Source organism: Caretta caretta, chromosome 3 (genome assembly GCF_965140235.1).
Source record: "Caretta caretta isolate rCarCar2 chromosome 3, rCarCar1.hap1, whole genome shotgun sequence".
Taxonomy (NCBI): Eukaryota; Metazoa; Chordata; order Testudines; family Cheloniidae; genus Caretta; species Caretta caretta.
In genome coordinates, this window is record NC_134208.1 from 165,204,784 (window position 1) to 165,230,872 (window position 26,089).

General features: G+C 36.8%; 1 protein-coding gene across 16 annotated transcripts in view; it reads left to right on the forward strand.

Annotated features, from left to right (window-relative positions):
• Positions 1–24,670, forward strand: part of ESRRG (estrogen related receptor gamma) — a 480,311-nt gene extending 455,641 nt beyond the window's left edge. For all 16 annotated transcript variants that reach the window (XM_048843176.2, XM_048843177.2, XM_048843184.2 and 13 more), the window contains 2 exons: positions 7,957–8,226; positions 21,021–24,670. In XM_048843176.2, the coding sequence (XP_048699133.1) occupies positions 7,957–8,226; positions 21,021–21,265 (515 nt within the window). In that variant the 3' untranslated portion in view covers positions 21,266–24,670. The remainder of the gene's footprint in view (positions 1–7,956; positions 8,227–21,020) is intronic.
• Positions 24,671–26,089: the final 1,419 nt, after the last annotated feature.

Genomic DNA, 26,089 nt, shown 5'->3' on the forward strand with positions numbered 1-26,089 from the left:
ACTCACCTGAATGTTAGAGCCCTTCCATTGGCAATATCTCAAAGTTAAAATCAACAGCGTAGAAAGGTAGCACAAAAGCGTTTTCATATACCATCCTGCAAGTAAGAAGGAAAAATAATCCGTTTCTTCTTTACAGTTATTTTTTCCCTTGTTCTCATAGCACCCAGTGATGAATCAAAATGTATGTCTTGGACCCGATTCTTGTTTCACTTTATGCTAGTATAAATTGGGGATAACCCTATTTGGAAGCTGTAGTGTGCCAGTGGTGAAATCAGTGTGAGAGGAGAGTCAGGCTCTTTAATTGTTTAAACCTGCTTTTTTCTTAATTTTTTGAGATCAGAATACTAGGACAGCATGGTGTGAAATTACAGGGGAGGAAAATAAAGAGTCCAACTCTGCAAGCTTTCTGTCTGTGGAACCCCCACTAAAGGGAGTGCCACACATGGAGGGCTTACCAAATCTGTCCCCAGGCAACTCTGGCTAACTTGTTACATCTGACTTGTCACATTGCTGAATGTTAGCAACAGAAAAGGCTAGTATGGAATCTGATAAAAGGTTCCTTTCTGTGACACCTTCAAGTTGCTATTATGCTGTTTGTCTTAAAGAAAAACTTGCAAGAATTAGTACTGTAACTGGAAATAGCAAAAAACTAAAAGATATATAGACATGGACACCTTTCTTTTCTTTCTGGGACATACATCTGATTTAAATAACTACATGCTTGTGAACTACAATAAGTTACATGAGGATTGCAGCCTTCTGTGTGGAAAAAAATTACAAACTGAAATTGTTCCTCTTTAGAATTATTATGTAATGTTTGATAGAGAGTAGAAGACAAAACTGAAATATTTCTAACTGGCATTTAAATTACATTAACACCTTCTTGTACAGTATGAGTGAAAGGTCACGCTAGACAAGAAGCATCTTCACTGTTTGTAAATGTCTAATTTGCTGCTTTTAAATTGCTGTGAACCTCACTTACTTAGTCCTGCTGAATGAATCCAGTGTTGCAAATACTTCTGACAAGTGAATATTTGCTTAGTGAGAATCCATTGTTCTTAATGGATTGAGATGGACACGCAGTGTGAATGCATTTTTATTGCCAATCCATCTATCTGCTGTTGTTTCAGTGAGATGAAAGTGTTGTGATAAAAGCCCAAGGTTTCTCAATCTGCTGTTTGGCACTTGCCATCCTATCAGTAGGGTTTACTCAACAGTGCTCATGGTCAGCATTTTTCTGTGTTATAAAATAAAATAAATTAATATTTTATAAGAACTTACATAAACAGATAAAATATAGATGTATATCCAAATAAGAAATGGAAAAATGAACAGGGCTGGCTCAAGACAACATTAGACTCTGAAGATACATGGGAACCCTTCTTAGGGGACTCAAATTGGCCCCCAGATACCCTGGTTGTAAAAATCTATCTATCTGGTGTCCTTGCCACTATGGCAAAACTAGCAAATGGCAATCAGAACTCTTAGTGCAGACAGTATAACTTCCAAACTGTGTGATGAGGTGGAAGGTGTTGTCAGACAAGGATCTGAGTTTACAGAGGCCAAAACCAGTTCTTACCTTAGCACACATATTTTCCCCATTATATTCATGAGGAAGAGGCTCAATTTATCCTCTGTAGCAAAGCATCAATTGGACAAACTGACCATCTTTTCTTAGTTTTGTGCAAAAGTCATGGGGCCAAACGCAAGTGAGAGAAAACTGGTCCATAATGCTACAAACTAATCCCTAAATATACAATGTTACTATGACATTTCAAATTTGTCCAGAAAGGCAGGATAAGGTCTGTCTTTATGCATGTGTATTTGGTCTTGACTTACAGTTTTGACATGTTTGTGCTCTTAGCTTTATCTGATATTTACCACATGAAAATATTCAGTTGTCAGACTCCATCTTGCTGTGGCACCATGTGTTTGTCCAAGGGTTTGTCTTGGAGACTGCCATGAAGCAAACGGCTGCGACAGATATTTTCAAGTTGAGGAGCCACCATGTACTGTTGGGACCCAAATTCAATGCTGGTGTGATGAGATTTAAATCTTTGGAAGTCAGTGGAGTTGTACTAACCTGCCAGGAGACAAACTGGGGCCACAATCTATAAAATATAGGTGGTGACTACATGGTATCAGAGTGAAAGTACTGCAGCTGCATTTGGTGATCTGCTTAATGGCCAAAATGTTTATAGGGTTTGGTATTCCTCTGACTATAATGAGGTAAATTTGTGCTTTTAAAAATGGGATTACATGAATTGGGCTGGGATTATGCGATTCAGGAGCCTGGAAGTCAAGGGAGTATTTACTCTAAAGGAGAATACTATTAATGCTTCCTGCTCTCCCTGGGATTTCCACAATGGGAAGAGAAGAGCTTTAAGTTGGAGTCAGTGCTACCTAGGCGCCTTTCCCCAGCTGACCTAGTCATGTCTAAACAACCTCATGTGCCTATAGCAGAAATTTTGCTGCTAGAGTCCTCTGCCAAGGTTTACATCCATGGGAGTCCCAGGGTGAATCTAGGCAAGTATTGAACGTATATGAAAAGGAGAGAGGACAATAGTCCTACAGTAACAAATCTGGAAACCTGTAAGGCCAGATTCTGATTTCAAAATGAAGTGGAGCTACTGCAGATTTACACTGGTGCAACAGACATAAAAAAATTGGCCCACTGTTGATTATTTGAATCCCAAGCCAAGCACACTAGGTAAAGTACTCTGCTTTGCAGGAAAAGAGAGAGAGAGAAATAAGCCATAGCATTTAAAACTTTGGTTTTGTTCTTTCAGCCCATGGTGAATATGCATCATTTTTGAAATGAGGAATTGCAGGGGAAGCGTCAGTACACACAAAACATTTAGAAGGAAGTTAATCTATCAAAATTAAGTATAAATCATTTAAAAATCCAAACTCTGATATTTCAACTGTGGAAATATATTGAATTTGCAACATATTAGTCATTGTAAAGCACAGCTTTGATTATAAAAAATGTAAATGAAGATATTTGAAGTATAATACCATTGGAAACTAGAGGAATATTTTGCTCATAGACTCAACAAACATGGGAAAAAATGGTGAAGTAAATGGGGCCAGATTATCAATAAACATCAGTAACTTCCAGATTTGTCAATTCTTTTGATATCCAATAAAAAAAATCCTGGTTTATAAACAAATACTATTGATGTAATAAATTTAGTTTAATGTGAAGGAAAAGAAGCAAGTGTTCAAGAAGGAGTAGCCTGGGTTAGGCATCAAATGCTTAATGCTGAAAATAATAGCAGGGATAACTGTAGACACTCTTTTTGTAAAATAGTTCTCATAGTGCTACAGATCTTGCTTTGGCACTTGACCATCTGCAGCTGCTTCACTCTAGCCTCTAGTGAGTTAGTGTCCACAAAGTCCATCTTAATGAAGCAGAGGAAAGGGTCTTCAGGAATATAAAAGATTTACCCTGCTTAGCATGGTGCTGTGTGTGATGTGAAATAGAAAACAAGTGGTACATGTGCCGATATTTGAAGAGAGCAATGGATTAAATAGCCCCATTTAAAAGACTGCTAAATCTGTATGTAACCATGGCTTAGAACTCCTAATACTGTGGATAGTATAGTTCAGCTTCTTGTTAGTGGAAGGACACATAAGAAAAACGCCAAGGCCTTTGTTACCTATTTATTCCTCGCTTCCTCTAAGCACTGGGTTTATTGGTATGTGAAAGGAAAAATCAAGCATATGCTAAGTTGCTCAATCAACCTTCTCTCAATGCACACTTAGTGATCGCAGTGAATCATTATGGCATAATTACAGTTTGAGTGTGATATACTGTGTGTTGAAAAGTCGCTATTTTTAGAGGGAGAAACATTACAATTCCCCCTCCCAAAACAAAATTGTAACCAGCAAATCAATGCCATTGCTAACTGATATTATGAGACACCCTGTAGATTTACAATGCTTGCACTCAGCTATATAAAAATGGCACTGAAAACAATGCCGAGCAGGGGTTAAATTCATATGCCTGCACTGCAGCCTATTTCTGTCAACATTCAGCTCAGGAAATAAACATTTATACTTTCTGAACTGAAAGTGTATTTTTGAAGACTAGCCGTCAGATATTTTTTGCCCTTCACACTTTCAAATGTTTAGCCTTTTTTGTAAGTTGACTGCAAAGTGCATCAGTTTGCCAGGCAAAATAAAAAAAATCTTGACAAGTGCCCATGGCATCATTGTCAAGCACATGAGCGTCTAGTAGAAGATGGCAGGAGGGTTGGCACAAAACATGCTTCCTTCAGGCTTATTACCTCAGGGGTACCTGACTCTTGAGAAGCTTTTCAATCCTTCCAAATTACGTTATTCCAAACTGTCATCTGGTTTATTTGGAGCACACTGTATTGAAGATAAACATGCTATTTAACTGCAGGTCAAGGTACAGAGTCATTCTGCTAGCAAATGTCTGAGATACATTAAATGGCACTAACTCGGGGAAGGAGATGAAGAGAGATCAAAGTTGTCACGAGTATGCACGGAATGATCCAAGCTGGGAAGGAGGGAGGGAAAGTACCACAATATAAGTGCATTTTAAAAAGCCATAATACAGCTGAACATTTTAAACTATGACCTGTCAAACACCAGGGATTAAAGATCCATGCAACACACTACATAAAGTTCAGCAACACAACCATAATGCAACCTCTTATATCTATTTGAAAAGAATTCACTATTGTGAGCTAGAAACCTGTACCTAGTCCAGATAGCTTGACATGTGTTTATACATAGTTTGGGGATTTCTTTTTAAATAATTACATTTTAAATAGAAAATAGTCACTTGTCAGAAAACAGGGTAAATATTTTTTCAAGATAGGACAAATTATTATTTGGGTTATGAGTTTAGCTTAGTATTGCTAACACTTCATATATCTATTTATTGTGACTTTAGTTAGTAACACTGGTTCTGTTACTACATCTGGATATTAGGTATAATTAAAATATATTTTTCATCAAAAATGTGCCTATATTTGCAAATAGAAGGCCAAATTTTGGAACTTCTGCTCAAAAGTTAGAACAAATTTTGGTCCTGATTGACTCATTGAAGTAGGAGTTGGAACATAAATAGAGAGTGTTCATGTGGGTAAGGTTTGTAGGGTCAGGACCAGAGTTCAATGAGATAAAGGAATAAGGGTCTCAACAATTTTAAAAAGATCTCATTATGTAAACACGTATCCCTTCTTAATCCCTTCATTTACTGTGATATGCTGAATGTCCAGTGACAGGAAAATTGTATTGTACTATAGGCATGCCTTATGCCTTCCAAATATTCTGGCAAAAAAACAAAAACAAAAAACCACTCTGTAGGCTAGGTACTACAAGATTCAACTTTACGTTCCCGTGAAGGGTTGTACCTAAGAGTTAAAATAGGTTTTCACTGAGCAGACTTTCAAGCAAAAGTTGCTTTTAACAGAGAAGGAAATGACCGTGCATATTTGTTTTATTAGTAAAGAGTAGAATTTTGTTATTTATATTTGTCAGTTTCTTTATGACATAATAATTTGTGTTGATTTTTAAACATTTCATGTGAAAAATCTTAGCATCTGTAATACATCTGCAGAAGATGCATTCTTCATAAGTACTGCACAGTACATCACAGGCAGTGTCCTCATTTTTTTCATAGAGGTTGTATGTGGTTCCCTTTGATTATGGCACACGATAAATGTGGTATCGAAACATGCTGTAATTTGTGAAAACTCCTGTACAAAAGTAGATAAGTAAATAAAAGAAGGAAGTTGAGAGCTTTGAGAAAAATAGAAAGGAGGTGAATTGCAAGTTAAACTTTTTTAAATCAAAACTGATTGTATTGCTTTTTGCTTAATTAAACCCCTCAGAAGTGTGTGAAACATTGTTATGGCTGAAAAATTGTTAATTTGTAAATCACAGGGACAAAAGGGCTCTACTGCAACTTTAAAGTTTCCATGCACGTAAATGTCAATAGAGTGCCTTCTCCATCATCAGCACTAAATTCACATTGATGCCTCTTTTCTTCTCCGTATTGATCCTTCCATGAGAACGTAGATTTGTATCTGTTAATTAATGCGTCCTGAAACAGCGTTTGTATTAATCAGGCAGATAAGAAAAATTGGATGCCTGCACCCTCATGACAACCGTAAAAGTGCTGGCCCTGATAAAATCGTGGATGGACCTCAATAAAAAAGTTCCTCCTTCCACTCAATAAACTAATCATCCTGCTTTTAATTATTCGGCAGAAAGATGTGTGGAGATTGGAGAATGTGTAAATCTATTTACTAACAGCAGTGTCTGGAAGGGAGAATAGGGCTGTCACAGGACGGTGCTGCAGGCTACATTCTCTGTCCATCTGCTACTGCAGAAAAACTGGTTCTTGAGAGGAGGGAAAGGAACAGAAACATGAAAGCTAATTGAAAGCATACATTCCTCCTTATGACTTTTCAGATGATTATTTCCTCTCCCTTTCCATCTTATTTATTTTAATCACAGATACGTTATTCTCCTTTTTCACCTCTTCAAGGTTCTTCTTGTTTGCTTACTTTTTGTTGGATTTGTTTTGAAGGCAGAGAACTACAGTTCTATATCACAGGGCACAAAAGACTGTATGAGAAAATGAAAACCAGAGAGAGAGAGAGAGAGAGCAGCCAGTTTTGTGTTTCCGTTTTTATGGATTCTTGCTGCTTTAGATGGATTAATAAAAAAACATAGTAGGTTTGTTGCTAATATGTAGCGGACGCCTGTGTAAATTCGCCGGTTTATGCTATATTCTTACTGGAATGTAAATCCGACTTTCAAAACAGGAGGGAAATGTATTTAAGTAGAGTCAAATGACAAAAAGACTGTTCTTGCAGCAGGAACCCTGTCAAAGAACATGTAAGCAGTTCCATAAACAAGTACATGGAAGCTTCAGACATGTCCTAAGACCCCCTTAAGAAAAGCTTGACTAATCCCCTTTGATGATTTTATTAAGTACTTGTGGTTGATGGTGCCAACTGGCAAACTAGTACATTTCACCAACAGGCCAGGAAATCATTTCCTCTCCCATATTGTTCTGTAGCTCCTAATGTGATTGGGGATATTAGCAGTTTGATATAATAAATGAACAGCTACCGTAAACAAGAAGTTGAAAAGGTAAGGCAGTAAAGATTTTTGCCCTTAGTGATCCTATTAGGAAAGAGAGCAGGACAAAAAAAGAAGGCAAAACTTAAATTCATTAAGAGACATTATTAAATTTTCTCTCTCCCTCTCAGAAATGATGGTGTGATTGCTATTCACTTGGCACTTTAATGTGCCATCCTGTTATTTCAGCAACCGTAGTAGAGGCAGAAGCCATTACAGAAGTAATTAGCGTCTTTTCTGAAGAGGATAGGCCTTACTTCTCTTTCTGCTGAGGTTGAAGTTCAAAGCGCTCTTTGCTCATTGTGATAATCACCTTAATTCTATTAAGGCATAAAATCTTTCCTCTTAAAAAAGTTTTTTTTGAAAACATGCTCCTTGGTTTAAAGGGGGCCTCTGAAGACATTAGTTCATTCTCCTTACAGCAGTGATGAACAGAACTAAGCTTCTGCTAATAAAAGCGCTTTGAACCTAGGTTTTTTATTCTCTAACTTGTTAGATGCCATCAGATCAGAGCCTCATAGCATTAGATTTTAGAATGTTTCTACTGAGAAGAAAAAGTGCAAGCCATTTTATGTTGCCGTTATACCTCCTCAGAATTAATACATCTACAGAAAATGCATACAAATTCAGGCTTGCTTCTAACTTTTACCTTGATTAGAAACCCTTTAATTTTATGCTGATTGATCTTGCAGAGGGGGAGAGTGGAATCCATATATATCGATTCATAACTTACATAAAAACAAAACAAAAAGGGAAAGTTGGAATGCAGAGTTATGGTGCATTTGAACCTAGTTAATATTTTTCCCCTGCCCCTTTTTTGCTGTTTAGGATTCTCCACTTTGTCTCTGGCTGACCAGATGAGCCTTCTGCAGAGTGCTTGGATGGAGATTTTGATCCTGGGCGTAGTGTACCGATCACTTTCTTTTGAGGATGAGCTTGTCTATGCTGAAGATTATATTATGGATGAAGACCAGTCCAAATTAGCAGGCCTTCTTGACCTCAACAATGCCATCCTGCAGCTGGTAAAGAAATACAAGAGCATGAAGTTGGAGAAAGAAGAGTTTGTCACCCTCAAAGCTATAGCACTTGCTAATTCAGGTTGGCAGTTTGTCATGATGGTTGCTACATTTTTTTTCATGTCACTTTTTTCCTTCCCATATGTCTTCTGCATGGTTGTTCTAAACAATGTTTAGGAATAAGTAATTCTTAATTGGACCTTCAGTTTTTGTGGCTATTATATGGAAAGGCTATAAACAAGGTAGTTCAAATTAAGGAAGTTCTTTATAGTTTTAAGTCATTGTGGAACATATTCCTAATGCAGTAAAGAATAATACACTGGATAATTTGGAAGGTATTACACAAGCAGAGATCCTTTCAAATGAATATAGACGTTATTCTACTAAATCCATTTCATAATCCAGATAAGACTAATCATTTCACTTAAACTGAATAGAATGGATGGATGCATGACTATATGCATTGTATGATTTCCTTGAATACAGCTATTAAATGTATTGGTATGGTGAACCCAGAGTTGGTTGCAGGGGGGGAAATCTCTGTTTCATCTTAGGGCTACACTTTACCATATGAATCCTCTATTATTATAGTAAAGTTTCACTAAAAGATATTACCTGTGCAGAAGGGGTTAAGAATTGCAGAAAGTATTTTTTTCTCTAAATTTGAATGTAAAAGTGCTGAAGCAGTGAACAGTGTCTGATAAGTAAAAATCGTTTGTGCTTTGTTGTTTTTCCTTTTGTCTCTCCCTAATGCTTTATTATGGTCTTAAGTCCCTTCTACCATTTGCATAAAGTTCAGGATAGATCCCTCTTTAATGACGTGCCGATCATTAGATACCTGTGTGTCAATAACGTGCTCTGATGCTATGTACCATTGACAGTCACACCGTGCCCCTCCATCTGCTTTTGTTTTGACCCTATCTTTGAACTTTATCTTGGTTGCTGGCCAGTAGTTTTCCCTTTAATTACAAGAAGGAAACTGTCAATAAAATCTGTTAAATGGGATGCAATGAGTGGCTTGAATGGGCGGACGGCTATTTGTTCAAATTCTGCAGCATTCAAGGTATTGACAGTTTGTTTTCTGGGGCCATATGTGACGATCAATCTCAGGCTGGGCTCAGCCGCGCTGAAAAATGAAAAACCAGATTGCTTTTGCTTACTTGTGGATGACGCCTTGTGATTTGGCGCGGTCCTAGTGAGATGAGACCTTCTGCCCAAATTGCCCCCCTGAGAGTCAGGACGCGTGACTGTTTTTAGAAATAATTTTTTAATTGATTTTGTAATTAACAGTTCATCTACAATATTGATGCATGAATCCTCAGATTGATAGGAGGGAAATTGTTTTCAACAATGAAGTTGTACTTTCCTATTTGTCTTTGTAATGGTATTTAGCATTTTCCATTTTTAATCGGAAATATAATTCAAAAAATGCAAAACCAAAACACCATTTGTTTCTTTGTAAAATATCCTCCATCCCCTTATTGAATCTTCATAATTTGTATGTGTCCTTTTTATTTAACCTACACAGAATGGTTCTGGTGTGCCATTCAATGATCAAAGTCTCTTTTTGTTTGGAAGATGATTTATTTTAGAGCAAGCTGAAGATAGAGGTCAAAACACTTCACAGCTATAGGAAAGGTATCCCCCAAGATTTTATTCCAGGTGCAGAACACCAAAGTTATGCTCATGTAGGGGTCTAAATTGAGAAGTTTTATTATTTTATTTATTTTTGCTATTTTATAATTCTAAGCCTGTTTGATTAAGAAACAATTCTATAGGTTATTCAATAAAAAAGGCATGATGGATAGCTGCGTAAGATAGCATCAAAAACGTGTAGTTATACATGCTACATATAGTGGACCAAATTCATCTGTAGCTTATGTTACTGCAATTCCCATCAACTTCAATGGGAATTACATCCAGGATAATGTGAATAAATATAGTGCAGTGTATTAAAATTCAAGGCAAGTTTAAATGAAATCATTTCCCCCCCATATTTTAATAAAATTATATGGTGACTTGAAACTAAACTATTGTGAAAAGGATTTAAAATGCATGTCAGCCACCTAACACCAACTTGGCTTTGTGTAAACAGGGTATTTATATTGTTAGCACTAGACATTTTAGTTACTAAGGACCAAAATGTTGATCCTACAAGCTCTTTAGCACATGAGTAGTCCCACTGAAGTTTTTACTTAAGCAAAACACCCATTGACGTAAGCAGGAGTTTTATCTGAGCAGGAATTCAGGATTGGATTCTTCGAGTATAATTTTCAGGAAAAGGTCAGACCAACCTCTACGTTTTAGTAGGTTGCACATGCAACTCAGGTAGTTAGATGTCAAACTTCTACCAATTACTATCTCACTAATTTGTAGGTGTGAATTATACTTACAAAATTACAAGTCATTACAGAAAATCAAACCCTTAGTGTTTCGATTGCAAATTCTACTAAAAGTACAGTATAAGCTTTTTCCTAGACAAAACAGAGTAGTTCAGTTTTATGTAACCATGACCTTGATTAATGTAAATGCAACTATAGTAGATATCCTAGAGTGAAATGCAATTATAAGAATAATCATGTAGTAATTTGGTTTTAAATACATTTTGTTGTTGTCACATCTTCTTTCTTCAAGCAATTCTAGTGTTATTCAGATATTTGTTCTCCCAACTTAACATTAATGGACTCATATTATATATCCGTAGGGAAAAAAGATCAAGTACCACAAGGAATCTTACAGATTTCATATGTTTCTGGCTGATCTATCTTGTCTAAAAAGAATCCCATGTTAACTCTAATGTAAATAATAGACAATAAGGGGTTTCTGACATAGTATCTGTATTTAGTGATTTATGAGTCAATGTCATACCATTTTCATTGCTGGTATTCAGAGGCAGAAAAAAGAAATTGTGGATTTTCTTAACCTTGATTGGACTCTGCTTTTAATAAATACCACAAGCTCTTTCTGTGGACTGACAAATCTAAGTGTCATAAAATACCAAATCTTTCAATATTAAGTTCTCCTACAGTGTATGCCATTGATACCATTAAAATTTCACCATTTTCCATCAGTTTCTGTAGAATGGTATCTAAGATACCACCATTATTTCCTATACTAAGAGCAGAGGGGAAATTTTGTATTTCAGGTAGCACTGTGTGGTAACTATTAGCAAGTTTTCACTTTGGAATGATGACCATTGTAGTTCTGCTTCTATAATTTTCTAGACATCATACTAAGTCTGTAATTCTCATTTAAAGAACAATCTTTTATAGGTATTGGTAAAAACAGAATGCATTTAAAGTCTGGGAAGAGTCTATAGTTTATCTACATAACAGCATAAATGTTTTCACATTTTGTACACACAGTTCAGCCCTGTGTACAGTCATGATTTCAGTAATTCTTTTTTGACCTGCAGTGCTTGATGTGACATTCATCTAAATTAACAGCTTAGTTTTAAACATCTGGCTTGATTCAATAATAATTAATGCACTCTTTATGCTTTAATACCAGAGAAGAGACTTACTATTAATGGTTGTCCTATCAATATCACTGTTCCCTTCCTTCCTTACAAGCACACATAAAGACAGACAGGTACCTCAAAATGACTGCAAGAAAATTCCATGTGTTCAACTGTACACTGCTCAGTGGAATCAATCTGGCACCAGTGAGCACTTTGTTTACTCACACAGAAAAACTACTGTGAACATTTTCCAAAATATTCATGTTCCAATTAGTTTCTCAGATGTTAGGAGAGGTGAAATGTTTGCACAGTGTGTGTGTGAGTGCATATACACAGATTTACTTGTGCGCGCACACACACACACACACACACACACACACGCTTTATGGTAGCATGATGTGCTTATGTGTATTGATTAATACCAAATAGAGAGATCCAGGAGAGCAGTTTTTTGGAATTGCTTAATCAGTAACAACCTCAACTAGACTGTACCTTCAGGCCAGAATTTTCAGAAAAGCTCAGCATTCACAGTGGGGTCAGACTTTTCCAGAATAGCTCAGCTCCCATTTAAGCACCAAAGGAAGTGACCAGCTTTTCAAGAGTTCAGCGGGATTGAAAAGCTGGCCCTTATTTAGGTGCCTAAATGGGAGTTGAGCCCTGAAAAATCTGAGCACTATTGAAAATTTGCCCGTACATCTCAGCACTGGGTGCATAGTTGCTCCATTTCAGAGGCAGCTGAGGGACCTTTCCTGCTCCCCATTATGACCAGTGTTCTCCTACTTGGTCTAGCCCTAAAGAAGAGCTCTTTTAATACCCCCCATCCCAAAAGAGAGAGAGAGAGAGAGAATCAAGGAGTCTGTTATACATCATAAGACAGACAAATATTGATATGAATGAAGTTACACACCCACTTAATGCCAGTGGCAAATTTGGCTCATATCTAGGATTTAATTTGTCAAACTTTACCTTCACCTAAATTACATACTCTGAGCAGAGGCTTGTTAGTGTTAAATAGTGTTCCTATGTAAATGTTAATTGGAAGAACAATATAAATTTCCTATTCCATGCAATCTATATCTTATTTTAGGCCCAATTTTGACTGTAGCTATATGGTATACTGAAGCAGATTATATCTAATTTCTAGTGAAGCCATCTTTTATAGTTGTATTTAGTCCATTGTATTATTATTTCCATTAGCATTGAAATTAGTTTGTAGATTACATATAAAATCTGTATTGATGTCATTGTTACTATACTAGTATTTCTTTTGCTTATATAAATAGCAAAATATGTGGGACACCACTTTAAAAAACATATTGGAAATTGCTAGTATTGTAAGCGTTTCCTGATACATGAATGCCTTTTCTGCCTCCAGTTCATTTTCCATGTTGTCATCTAGGTGTCATTCACAATTTGTAGAGATGTGCATGTTTGCCACCATTTGTTAGAATTTTATTATTTAATAGACTTTTCTCTGGCACTTCAGTCTAGTGTCCGAGCACCTCTCGTATGTTAATGAGTTTTTCCTCATATCATTATGAAGTAGGCAGGCATTATCCCCATTTTACAGATTAGGAAACTGAGGTACAAAGAGGTGAAGTGGCTTGCCCAATCCTGTGGCAGCACTGGGAATGGAACCCCAAGTTCCTTACTCCCAGACCAGTGCCTTCACTGAAAGAGACTATGATTCCTCTGCCAAGCTATATTAACCACAGTAGCAGAAATAGAAATGCTTATGTTCACCCGATTTTTCTACTGCAGAGCACAAGAACTCTCACTGGTTATTACAGCCATTACCTGTATCCTGCAGCGGAAGAACAGGACCCTTGATGTCATTCATGCAAATTTGTCTTTTTTTGATATCTTGTCCTATTACTCAGTCTTGCAATCTCCCCTTCTCCAAACACTTTGTACCTCTCCTTGGTAGATGTCCCGTCTGCTTATTCATTGTCCTGACCCTGTGCTTCCTTTTGGAATGTAGGTAAAAGAAAAGACAATTTATCTCCTTTTTAAAATTTATTTTAATCCCAAACTTACTGTTTTTTCATGACACCATAAATCCACCCCCCACCTTAATTACCATGAATTAAAGTATTTCTTGAATTCATTTTTACAGTCTGTGTGTTACACTGTCACCACCTTTAAAATATTCTCTCTACCGTACATCAAGGGTACATCTATATGGGGATAAAAACCCTGCTGCGGCTGGCCCAGGTCAACTGACTTGGGCTCACGGGACGTGGGCTGTGGGGTTAAACTTTGCTGTGTAGAAGTTCCAGATCCCAGAACCTGGGCTCCAGCCCAAGCCTAGAAGTCTACACAGCAATTATTCAGCCATGGAGCCTGAAGCCCACAAGCCTGAGTCAGCTCTATCTGGGCCGCATGTAAACCGTTTTAAGGATTCAGCTTTCATGTCTCTACTTGAAAGTAGACCAGATCAGTGCATTCCCTCTGTGTTGATTGAAATTCTGTTTTCTCTCCGTTTGTTATACTTGCCCTAGCTGTCCTTCTTGGGGTACCAGAACTTCTTTATTTGTTTCTCTTTAAATTCCCTTGTATATTCTGGCTGAGAAGTTCTGCTTCCCAATGTTATTATCAGATACAATCCTATCTTCAAACCAAGTATTCTGCTTGTCTACATTCCTATATCCAGCCTCAGGCCTCAGACTCAGGAAATCATCTTTATTCAGGAAGGATGCTTTATCACATACTCAAAATTAAGCACAGGTTTAAGTCCTAATAAGGATGGGCTGAAGCACGTGTTCAAGTGCTTTCCAGAAGTCTTAATGATGAAGATTTTTATCAGCAGACACCAGATAAACCAGGAATACAGTTTGTTTCATGGTTATAAAGAATCTCTTTCAACTTCTAAAAAATCTTTATTTTTTTTACATTTTGGGGGCTATATTACCTTTTTTTGAGTTGCAGTACTCATGAAATGAAATATAGATAATGCAGCACGCAAGCACTTTGTAAAGTTTGCAAGTTTCCCTGTGCAACTCTGTCATGCATCTCAATCCCAACATGCAGTAATTTTTCCGTTTCAGAACAGCGCACCCCTCGGTAGATACTGCAAATGGTGGAGTATTGTTTTGGTTCATTAATTTCAGTTAGAGAAGAGAATCAGGCCACCAAATTCATTTTATTTGAGACATAATCCAAATTGAGATTGTGCTGTCTAGAGTTGCATTAAAAGCACTATAATTACTGTTCTACTTGTTCTTGATCTCATCAAATTCTGTCAGGATCTTACAACTGCTGAACTTGATTGTATCCATTTTTGACTTGTGAATTACTTAGTTATACAGAACCATCAGGATAGCCCGGTGGTTGCTTTCAGTCAAGTTTCTCCCCGTAGTTGTTGATGTTTTCTTCTGTATCATATCTTGTGAGCATCTGAATGTTTCTGATCACTGCTGCATAATCCCTTTAATGTTGCTTTATTCATTCTACTGTTTTCTTGCTTTAGATTGACTCTGTTTTTTTTAAATGCAGAAATGCTTCATTTGAGGTCCATGTGTTTCATCTCTTCCATGTTTTCTTCCTAGTGATATTAAATACATAAACAGTACAAAGTACCATTTTAGAGTGGTCTCTTTCCCCTCATTTTAGGTTCATGCCAAACATTTGCTAGTTTCCATGCTCTGTGGTGTGTCCCGGATTATTCCTGGGTGGCCAGATGTTTGTTTTCTGCATTTGAGATGAACTCTGAATTTTAAACAAGGTAGATGGTAATCTGAGTTGGTATCTGGACTTTGTAGTGTTTTTCTCAGATGAGAGATCTAGTTTTCTCTCTTTTCTGCACAATGATCTAATCAATCAGGTTTCTGTGGAGCTGATCAAAAGAGGTCCAATTGTATTTTCCCTTGCTGTGACGGGGAAACAAAGCATTTGCAAGGATAAGATGATGCTCAAAGCAGAGCTCAATGAGTCGATGTCCTAATTTGTTGATTTTACCTTATTTCATTGCAACACTCTGATCAACAACCACTTTCACCACTTCAGTGCTGAAATCCCTTGCTCTGAGCAGAACATAGTGTTTGACATAGTTTGACAATGAGTTCCCGTGCCTGGCTGTAGAAATCTTCAACCTCACCAATCTGTGCTGCTTTTTTGCAGGTCATTTAATATCAAAATCTGCATACTTCTGAATGACAACACATCCTCATGTCCCTGTTTAATTTAATTGTTAAATCTAGGCACTGGTTTGAAAGGATTTCACACCTGGGTGTTGATTTCTACCATTTCCCTTTGGAATGGCAATTGTAATATGTCCAAGGGGGGTCTACTAGGAAAATGATTTTTCTAATCTTATTTTCACAGGTTCACTTTCCTGGCACAGGTAGAGCATTTAAAATGTTTATATTTAACATCGAACTATTTATTATGTTATCTGATATATTAAGCCTTTCTGGGTGTCTACATAGCCTCTGTGTTCCCTTAAATTATAATAGTTCTTATTGACCTCATCATCACACTCACATAGACAGGATTTGTCAACGATACATTAATCTTTTCTGGATTCAGTTGTAGTTTCTGTATCTGCCACTTTATATTTAGTGAAGCTATTTCTTTTTACTTTTGGGGGGCCAGTGCAACATTCCAGACCATTTTCCTTATTTCCAGAAACAAATGCCAGCCTGATTAAGATCTACATTCATTTAATACCCGGAATGAGACATAGAGCCAAACTGCAAGGCTGGAACATGAAGAAGGATCTTAGTCGAGATTAATACTTTCCTGAGCAGTCTGCCAGCTGAATCATGGTCTAATTAAAAAGCACAGATTTAGTGAATTTGCATTTAAGTGTTAGCAGACTCTCGGATGAGTAAAACTGAAATGATTTTGAATCTTTTCTCTAAATGGGAAGTTAAATTATAGTAATTCAATTAAATCATTTTAAAATCTTTCAAGCTAAATCAAAGCCTTTATAGAAATCTTAATAGCTGTTTGTGAAAATATCTCTGCTATTTGTTCTCACCTCATTTCCTGTGACATACTTATATGTCTCCCAAGGTGCAGCTGCCCAAACTCTGGCCCATGAACCACTGGCTGCCTACAGAGTACACGCAGGTGGCCCTTTGGAGAGTTGGCTGGTCACTTTGTTTCCCACTGCCAAATTGATTTAAAAGACAGCAAAAAATACATTGCTACTATTACTTTTCCATGTAAGCAATTGCTCTGTATGCCCCAGGGATGCTGTATGATCATCGATGGGAAAGGAGGGGAGCCACAAGACAATCCCTCTCTTACATTGTAGTCTGCACTGTGAAGAAGTTTGAGAACCTGGGGTGTAACAGCTATGTCATGTCACAGATTCTGATTCGCTTTCCACCTTCATTTTTTCTGTCTGTGTTTTTTTTTTTTTCCTTCTCATAATCAAATTTAGTGTGAGGGAAAAAATGTACAGGCAGCAAGCATTCGTAAAGTCATATGGCCAGAATTTAATCTGAGCTACACTGTTACAGATCTGCAGGATCACCACTGATTTCAATGAAAGTCTTCCACTCTTCTGAGGAAAATATTCCAAATCCATATATCTATGCAGACTGCCACACATCCCTTTGAAAATTCAAACTTCACATCTGCTGCATAAAACAAAAATCTACCCAGTTATGAATAATCTGGACAATTTTGCAGAGGGTAGAAATTGGCAAACATTTAGTGCCAATTTCTAGAATGTTATGGCCTCCTTTTGCTCCTCTAATGGCACAGAGAGGCTGGAGAACAGATAGATTTGGCAAGCTGAATTTCTCTGACATGGAAGAGCTCTCAGCTGGCACACAGCCAGAATACCCAGCTCCTACACCAGCTTCTAAGCATAGCCCTAGTGAGGGCATGGTGGGGCATAGTCTGCACACACTGTGATTTAGCAATCCATGGTTGATGGACAGTTCCTTGGGGACTGTTATTAGCCAGCAGAATTTAGAGCAGCCCCCACATTGCTCTAAAATTCCATTAGGAATAGCCTAAGCCCAGCCAGAGAATCAGGGATCTGTAATTAGAAACTTGGAACAGCAGAGAATCTGGCTGTTGAAATGCAGTGTAAATGTTTGCAAAGAAATCACTTTAAATAGAGTCCAGTGGATGGTCAAGAAGTGTTTGTTTATGAATGTTGAATTCAGTAGAGTACTCCGTGTCAGTAGAGTACTCCGTGTTTACACCGGTATAGTTAAGATCAGAAGCTGTGTGTGTGTTTGTGTTATATTCTATACTCTGTGATTTACCTTTCATTGTCACAGGTAAATAGAATTAACTAATTAGTTCTATACTAATACTAAAGAGGTGAAAGTTGAAGTTGTTGTTACAAAAGTAGCAAAAAGGGCAGATTTGGATGATGGGAACAGTGCTGAAATTTTACTGATTTTCCTTTTTAAATGTTTTAATCCTTACCCCCTTCTTTATATACTTTGTTTTTGTTTTTCCCTTTTTATTTTTTTAGACCTGACCACCTTGGTGCATGGTATCTTATCTCAGCGGTGTGTGCGTAGCATATCTAACTGCATGCTTCTTAGGGCATGTATTCTCTGAGACCTAGAATTCTTAAACATGTAAAACCCCCATAGGATTCCATTATGTGTCACTAACACGTAAACTGTCATCAGAATCAGTAAAATGTGCTAAATGATCCAAACTTGTCTATAATTGTCTGTTTCAGAGCAAGAGCTATAACTTTTTTTTTTTTCAGTTTGCAGCTTTCTTTCAAGATGGAACATGAACCTTTCTTTGTTAACCTCTTATATACCTGTGTGCGTAGTGTTTTTTTCACATTGTCTTTTTTAGTAAGAGGTGTATTTCCCACATGCTGAAATTATCTGAGAAAACATGAATTAGTCGGAAATATGTATTTTATCTCTAGGATGGTAGTTCAGGTTCCTAGGCCTAATCCTGTAATTTTTACTCACTTGAGTAACCTTTACTCAAACAGATAATCCAATTAAAGTTAATAGAGCCACATGCTTCAACAAAAATTACTTTGATAGGTAAGAGTTGCAAAAATTAAACTCATGGCACACAGCCTGATAGACTGTTATCTTCTGTAGGATAAAACTGACAAATCAGGTTCTGTGTCAGCCATCAGGTATGTGATACTGCTTAATATAACAGAAGAAATAATGATATAAGTGTATTTTGGCTACTGGAAGACGTTTCACTTAGTCATCATTCCATCTGAAAAAAGAGTTTCGCTAAATAGTCAAAAATTAAAATCAGAGCTACAATGATATGAAAGTGGGTTTTAGATTTAATCATAGAATATCAGGGTTGGAAGGGACCTCAGGAGGTCATCCAGTCCAACCCCCTGCTCAAAGCAGGACCAATCCCCAATTTATGCCCCAGATCCCAAACGGCCCCCTCAAGGATTGAGCTGACAACCCTGAGTTTAGCAGGCCAATGCTCAAACCACTGAGCTATCCGTCCCCCCCTTCCCTCTTGAGGAAATGCTCTTATAATGCCATGGAATCACTACCCCACAATCAACCCTACTATAAGCTTGCACAACATCATTGATCTCCTTGAGTGTGCACCCATCTGCAGTAATGTTACATGTGGTTCATTCGCTAACTGAATAAGCAACAAGGCCACAATTTGATTGAGTTAACCCCCATGATAAATACTATATAAGGCTGTGGTATTTTATCAGGCTCTTTTAAGATGGTGTGCCCATCTTTGTGTTGGTAACTGGAGGGGAGTGCCGATGGCTACTCTTCCTTTCACCACACTTCCTTTGACAACTGTCCTGGAGATCCAGCTGGTCTCCCCACAAAATCAAAGAATGCTTGCACACAAATGCCTACCATACTTCTGGTTAGAAGCCCTGGCAACGCCACTCATTCTACCTCAGAGAGTTGGGAGATTGATCTGGGATACCCCCTATCAGTCCACTGGTGATGGTATGTTGATACATGTTACAGAAGAAAAAATATTTCTTCCCCCCTTCATCTCCCAGCTGCTGAGAACAAGTGGCTGTTAGGTCCCTGTGCTAAATATTGAGTTGCCTTAAGTTTCAATCCTATTAGAAGATATAAGAAAGCAACTAAGAGCTAACATAGACAAAAAGAACAGGAAATTATTATTTTATTATTATTATGTAACAAACTTCATCTCAGAAACAATATCCAGGCAATTTAGGAGAATGACTCTGACTTCTAGGGAAGGATAATCAATTGCAAATATTGTACCCAATCCCCATCATTGCCCTCAGGATAACGTATCAGGTTCTCTCACCTTTACCCACTCTGAACAACTTCTTTCATGGACCACCTTCCCCCCCCCAGAGCTCCCATTATTTATCTCTGACATTTCCTGCGGTATTTATAGTTAAAGGAAATAGGCATAGGATTAGGACTATAAATTTAAAAGACACCCATTTTGTTGCAATGCTTTGGCTTCTTGATTATATCTCCTTGTTTTGTATCTGTGCTGTTTGGGGCTTTACATTTGTTTGGACTGAATCTCCCTTTGTTGCCTGCAGCTTCCACTGCTCAAATCTTTCCAGGTCACTTGGCAGTTCATTTTGGTTACTCCTGTGTGTTATGGTTAGGTCTCCTATTCAAATCTGATAACAACTGGCAAAGACAGATATAGAGTAACCAGGCAAGATGCAGAGAGGCATTTGGTTTTTTTGTTGATTTTTTTAAAAGATTAATTGGCAGAAGTAACTTTATAGGATCCAAACTTTCTGGGCAGGCTACATCTAGCAGGATATGTAAGTGTTAGGAGGCAGAGACAACTCCAAACGCCACTCATATGTGCTCTGCAGACCACAGTTTGAGAACCACTTCATTAGAATCTATGTAAGGATGACTGGCTGGGAGGGAAATTTCCTTGCTAGCCCATGAGGGAGGAAAGAAAGAAATCACATGCACACACACATCTTCCTTGTGTCAGCCAGCGTGAAAGCCCAATGGCTCTGTTTTTCTGATCAATGGCATCTCAGTCTGTAACCATGGAGATTGCCATGGATTGGTGCCACGCTTTTTGAAGGGAACCATTCTTGCAGACCTAGCAATACGGGCTGTGACTGAGAGGGGCTCTGCCCTTTCATTACTATTATGTCTGTGTAGCTAGAAAAATGACTATATGAAATTATTTATATAGTTGCATAGATAGTTTTTAACTTTTTTTAGTTAACTTAGTTAACATAAACTTAGCACTTTTACAGATGGCAATTACATGTGTATAATTACACAAGGAGACCCAAATATTCCCCTGAAGGTCAATATAGAAATAAGTGGGTAATTATCTAGCTTATCCCTAAAACAATATGGAAAATACAATGTAAATCCATGCAAATCCATCAATAATTATGGTACCGTTACTTATTCCAGTGCAAGTTACAGTCTAGAGGAGTTACACTGTAATTCAACAGTCTGGCACCCTGAACTGAAAACTGATGTTGCTCCTTTGTTTTGCAGACTCAATGCACATAGAAGATGTTGAAGCAGTTCAGAAACTTCAAGATGTCTTACATGAGGCTCTGCAGGATTATGAGGCTGGGCAGCATATGGAAGACCCACGCCGAGCTGGCAAGATGCTGATGACTCTTCCACTTCTGAGGCAAACCTCCACGAAGGCCGTGCAGCATTTCTACAACATCAAACTGGAAGGCAAAGTCCCCATGCACAAACTTTTTTTGGAAATGCTGGAGGCCAAGGTCTGACTAAAGCATCATGGGCCTTCCCATCATGCTCATTGAAAAAAAGGGAAAATAAACAGGATACTAATGGCAAAGAAACTTAGTGTTTGATTAAGGAAAAAAATGACTGCACTGATATTTAGCAGCAAGACTGTGAAGCAGCTTTCAACTCTTTCTTCTGTGTCTATCTGATGCAGTTTTCCTTTTCCCTTTTCTCTGTGTTCCTTTTCTGTTCTTTTATTTCTTCCTTTTCCTTTTTTTCCCCCTTTGCTGCTGAACTTTTTAAAAGAGGTCTCTAATTGAAGAGAGATGGAAGCCAGGCCTGCCAAAGGATGGAAATCCATAATATGGATGCCAGTGAACTTATTATGAACTATAATGTCCCCAGTGACAAAGGAATCAAAGAAAGAACCATCATACCTTGCAGTACAGTACAACATGATGAACTGACTGAATGCAGTATTAGATTTCATAGGAGCAGTCTCTAATTAGACAACTAAGCAACGATGCATCGGCTGCTTCTTATCATTGCATTTTCCATCTAGATCAGTTACAGCCATTTGATTCCTTAATTGTTTTTTCAAGTCTTCCAGATATTTCTTAGGTTAGCTACAATGTAACTTTTTCAGGGAATAGTTTAAGCTTTATTCATTCATGCAATACTAAAGAGAGAGAGAGAAAAAATACTGCATTTTTGTGCTGGCTTGAACAATGATGAACAATAATGAAGGACAAATGAATCCTGAAGGAAGATTTTTTTAAATGTTTTGTTTCTTCTTACTAATGGAGATTTTTTTGTACCAGCTTTACCACTTTTCAGCCATTTATTAATGTGGGAATTTATCTTACTAAAGCAATAGTTGAAGGGAAGGTGCATATTATCACGGATGCAATTTATGTTGTGTGCCAGTCTGGTCCAAAACATCCAGTTTCTTAACATGAGCTCCAGTTTCTAACTAAATGTTCACTGACACAAAGGGTTAGATTACACCTACAGTATATCTGAGTAGTCTAATGTCAAGTACAAATCTATAAAGATGGTAAGAGAGTGTGACTGTACAAGTGTACAGTTGCTATGTGATTTCTAACGGATTCAGTTGTAAATGAATGAGATACTGCCTGTTACTTGCAAAATTATAAAGTTCTCACACAAAGACCTGTGAACCAATACTAGCTTAGAGGCAATAAGGCAAATGCCAATGTTTGCAAAATTAAGAAATCAGAGTAGTAGACTTCTGACCAAATTCAAGAATTTAACACTTCTACACTTTATTAATTTAGACTTTATTTTGTAAATTGCAATTTTTAACAAGTAGCTAAATCAATATATGTGCTTTTCAACCAGTATTGTCACAGCATGAAAGTCAGTCAGTTCCAAGACTGTTAAGAGGTGTAATCTAATGTATAAGCCAATTAGATGCCCCCAGAAAACTACAGTCGCTAAATAACCAATAAACAATAACCTCCATCCAATGCTATACCAATGTACCAGTGTTAGTAGCTGCTCCCTGTACTATGTGAACATCCTTATTCTATGTACACAGATGTAATTAAAATTGTAATCCTAACAAACAAAAGAAATGTAGTTCAGCTTTTCAGTGTTTCATGTTTGCTGTGCTTTTCTGAATTTTTATGTTGCATTCAAAGACTGTTGTCTTGTTCTTTGTGTGGTGTTTGGATTCTTGTGGTGTGTGCTTATAGACACAGGGTAGAATTAGAGACAATATTGGATGTACAATTCCTCAGGAGATTACAGTACTATATTCTATTCCTTACTGGTAATAAGGTTCTTCCTAGTAATAATTAAGAGATCGAAACTCCAAACAAGTACTCATTATGAACAGATACACATTGAAATCATAATATTTTCAAAGCAAGGGATAATTTCTGTAATAGTTTATTATAGAATACCAATGTATAGCTTAGAAATAAAACTTTGACTATTTCAAGATTATAGATAAGTCTAATTTTTAAATGCTGTAAATATAGCTTTTATTCAATCATCTCTCAGATGTTGTATTAACTCTCTCTGTGTTGTTGCAAAACTTTTTTGGTGCGGACAAGTTTCCAAAACTATTGCTACTTTGTGTGCTTTAAACGAATACAGTAGGCTGACGGTGCATCAGCCTTGTGCTAGAAAATACTGTGTATCTATCATTAGCTATATGGGACTATATTGTAGATTGTGTTTTCTCAGTAGAGAAGTGACTGTAGTGTGATTCTAGATAAATCATCATTAGCAATTCATTCAGATGGTCAATAACTTGAAATTTATAGCTGTGATAGGAGTTCAGAAATTGGCACATCCCTTTTAAAAATGACAAAAAAAAACAAAACAAAAAAACCCACAACTCCTGGGAAAAAAGGTGCTGATTCTATAAGATTATTTATATATGTAAGAGTGCAAAAATAAAGAAGTTTATTTTCCAGATAGTTTGTGCAGGGTTTAAGTTACTACTGTTCAATTACAGTATATATATATAAATATATAATATAAATGTTGTTTTTGCTGTATCACATTAAAGAACTTGGGCTTCAGGGTCAAAAGCCAATCAACTAAAAATACAAAACACACAAAAAATGGAGATGTGTTAAAGGCACATGGTGCAAACATGAGTTTTCATTTTTAGTCATTTTTTTAGAGCTGCAAAAGAACAAGTATCTCAAGACTGTAAAAACTTTAACTGAAATATGGCTAAAAGAACTGCACAGGCTTTATAATAATGTTCATCCTAAACCTAGCTGGAGGAGAGTTCTTTCAAGACCACTTACTTAATGTGAAGTGTTGGGAAAATTTCAAAAGGTGTCTGTTTTAGCCATAATGATTTAATTTCTATGTTTTTGCTTCATTTTTTTTTAATTTTTTCTTATTTAAAGCAATATGATTGTGTGACTCCCAGAAGTTACACATTTGTTTCAATCAGATCAGATTGTTGTATTTATTCCACTATTTTGCATTTAAATGATAACACAAAAAAGATATAAAAAATTAAAACTGCTATTTTTCTTATAGAAGAGAAAATGGGTGTTGGTGATTGTATTTTAATTATTTAAGCGTCTCTGTTTACCTGCCTAGGAAAACATTTTATGGCAATCTTTTCGTGCAAAGATCGCAAAAGGAGAAAAAAAATTAAACTGCTTATAATAATCCAGGAGTTGCATAATAGCCAGTAGTAAAATAACCATGTCTATAGCTGTAGATGGGCTTCACATCTGTAAAGCAATCAACTGTATATTTTTGTGATGTGTATCATACCGTGTGCTCCAACCAATGTCCATTTGTGTAAATGTATTTATTTTATATTGTATATATTGTTAAATGCAAAAAGGAGATATGATTCTGTAACTCCAATCAGTTCAGATGTGTAACTCAAATTATTATGCCTTTCAGGATGATGGTAGAGCAATATTAAACAAGCTTCCACTTTTGATTGCTTTTATTTTATTTTTTGTGTTGTTTTTTTGTTTTTCGTTTTTGTTATAAGAGTGAAACAAATCAATAAGCATTACCTTTTGTTACTTCCATTCAAAGAGTAGCAAGCATTATCCCTTTTCCCTTAAAGTAGAGTACAAGCATAAATAAATGCTATATAAAGCCTTGTCAAAATGAATTCCAGTGTGGTACAAGACATTTTGCATACTCTTAAATATGCAAAATGTCTCATAGCACATTAGAATTCATTCTGACAAGCCTTTATATAGCACTTATTTAATCTTAAAGCATCTCCCCATCAACCTGCATTACTCAAAATCATTGCCTCTCTGTCAATGTCATAAAAGAAAACTTTCCCACTATTTTAAGATCATATTAATACCATCTAGAAGTAATTATTTGATTTCTCCATCAACAACTAAATCCATCATTCATTTCCTATGGAGGGGACTCCTTTTACATGTTCTGGGTTTGTTTGTTTGTTTGTTTGTTTAAAAAAATATATTATTTGAACCAGCTTTTATGAATGGAAGTAAATAGTCATGGGAGCAATAATATAGATTGGTGTTAATGAAGAGCTCTGATAAGTCTTCAAGATCCAAAGGGGTTAAACGGCTTGGTTTAAAACTGACGGTAAACAGCCTCTCAGCCTCTCACAGTCTGAAAGGTTATAGCCCTTATTGCACAGGGTCAACCTGTGTTTCCTGTGGACCCTTCTGGAGCCATCTCAGAAGTGCTAATGTGTGCTTTTCTTGCTTTTTAGCCTATCTTCTTGATAGCATTTTGTCATTGTATGTGCCCAACATATTTCTCACCTTCAGTGCTGGCCATTCTCTGGAGACTTTGGCTGATGACAAAAAGGCTACTAAACTGAATGGTATTCAGGGACAAGAATTGTTTTAGCCATTAAGACAAGCTATCAGGATAGCTCTTGGTATTTTTGTATTGTGCAATCTTTTAAGAAGTAATGTGCCATTGAAAGACATGGGAAGGGGGAAATGGTACCTTCTACATTTTAACAATTCTAGGAAATTTCTCCTTGAATAAAGGAATGACAGAAAGAAATCAAAATATTTTTAAGGGTGACAGTATATAAAACTTGTCCTGGCTTGGCTTTTATTATTTGATTTTTGAGTTATTGCACACTTCAGGAGTATAATGCATCATCACAGCCTAAAATGGAGAGCAGCATTGTTTATAAAATATCATGCTAAAAAAATCAAAGTGAACTGTAATTTGCCATATGTAAACAACATGCCACTCTCAGACTTGCAGATGCTCCAGATTTGAACAAAATGTAATTGTATCTAGTCATTGGCTTGAAATGTTTGACTGTGAACATTTCCACATACAATTATAATCATAATTAGCACTTCTATACCATCTTTCAGCTAAGGATCTCAGAACACTTCACA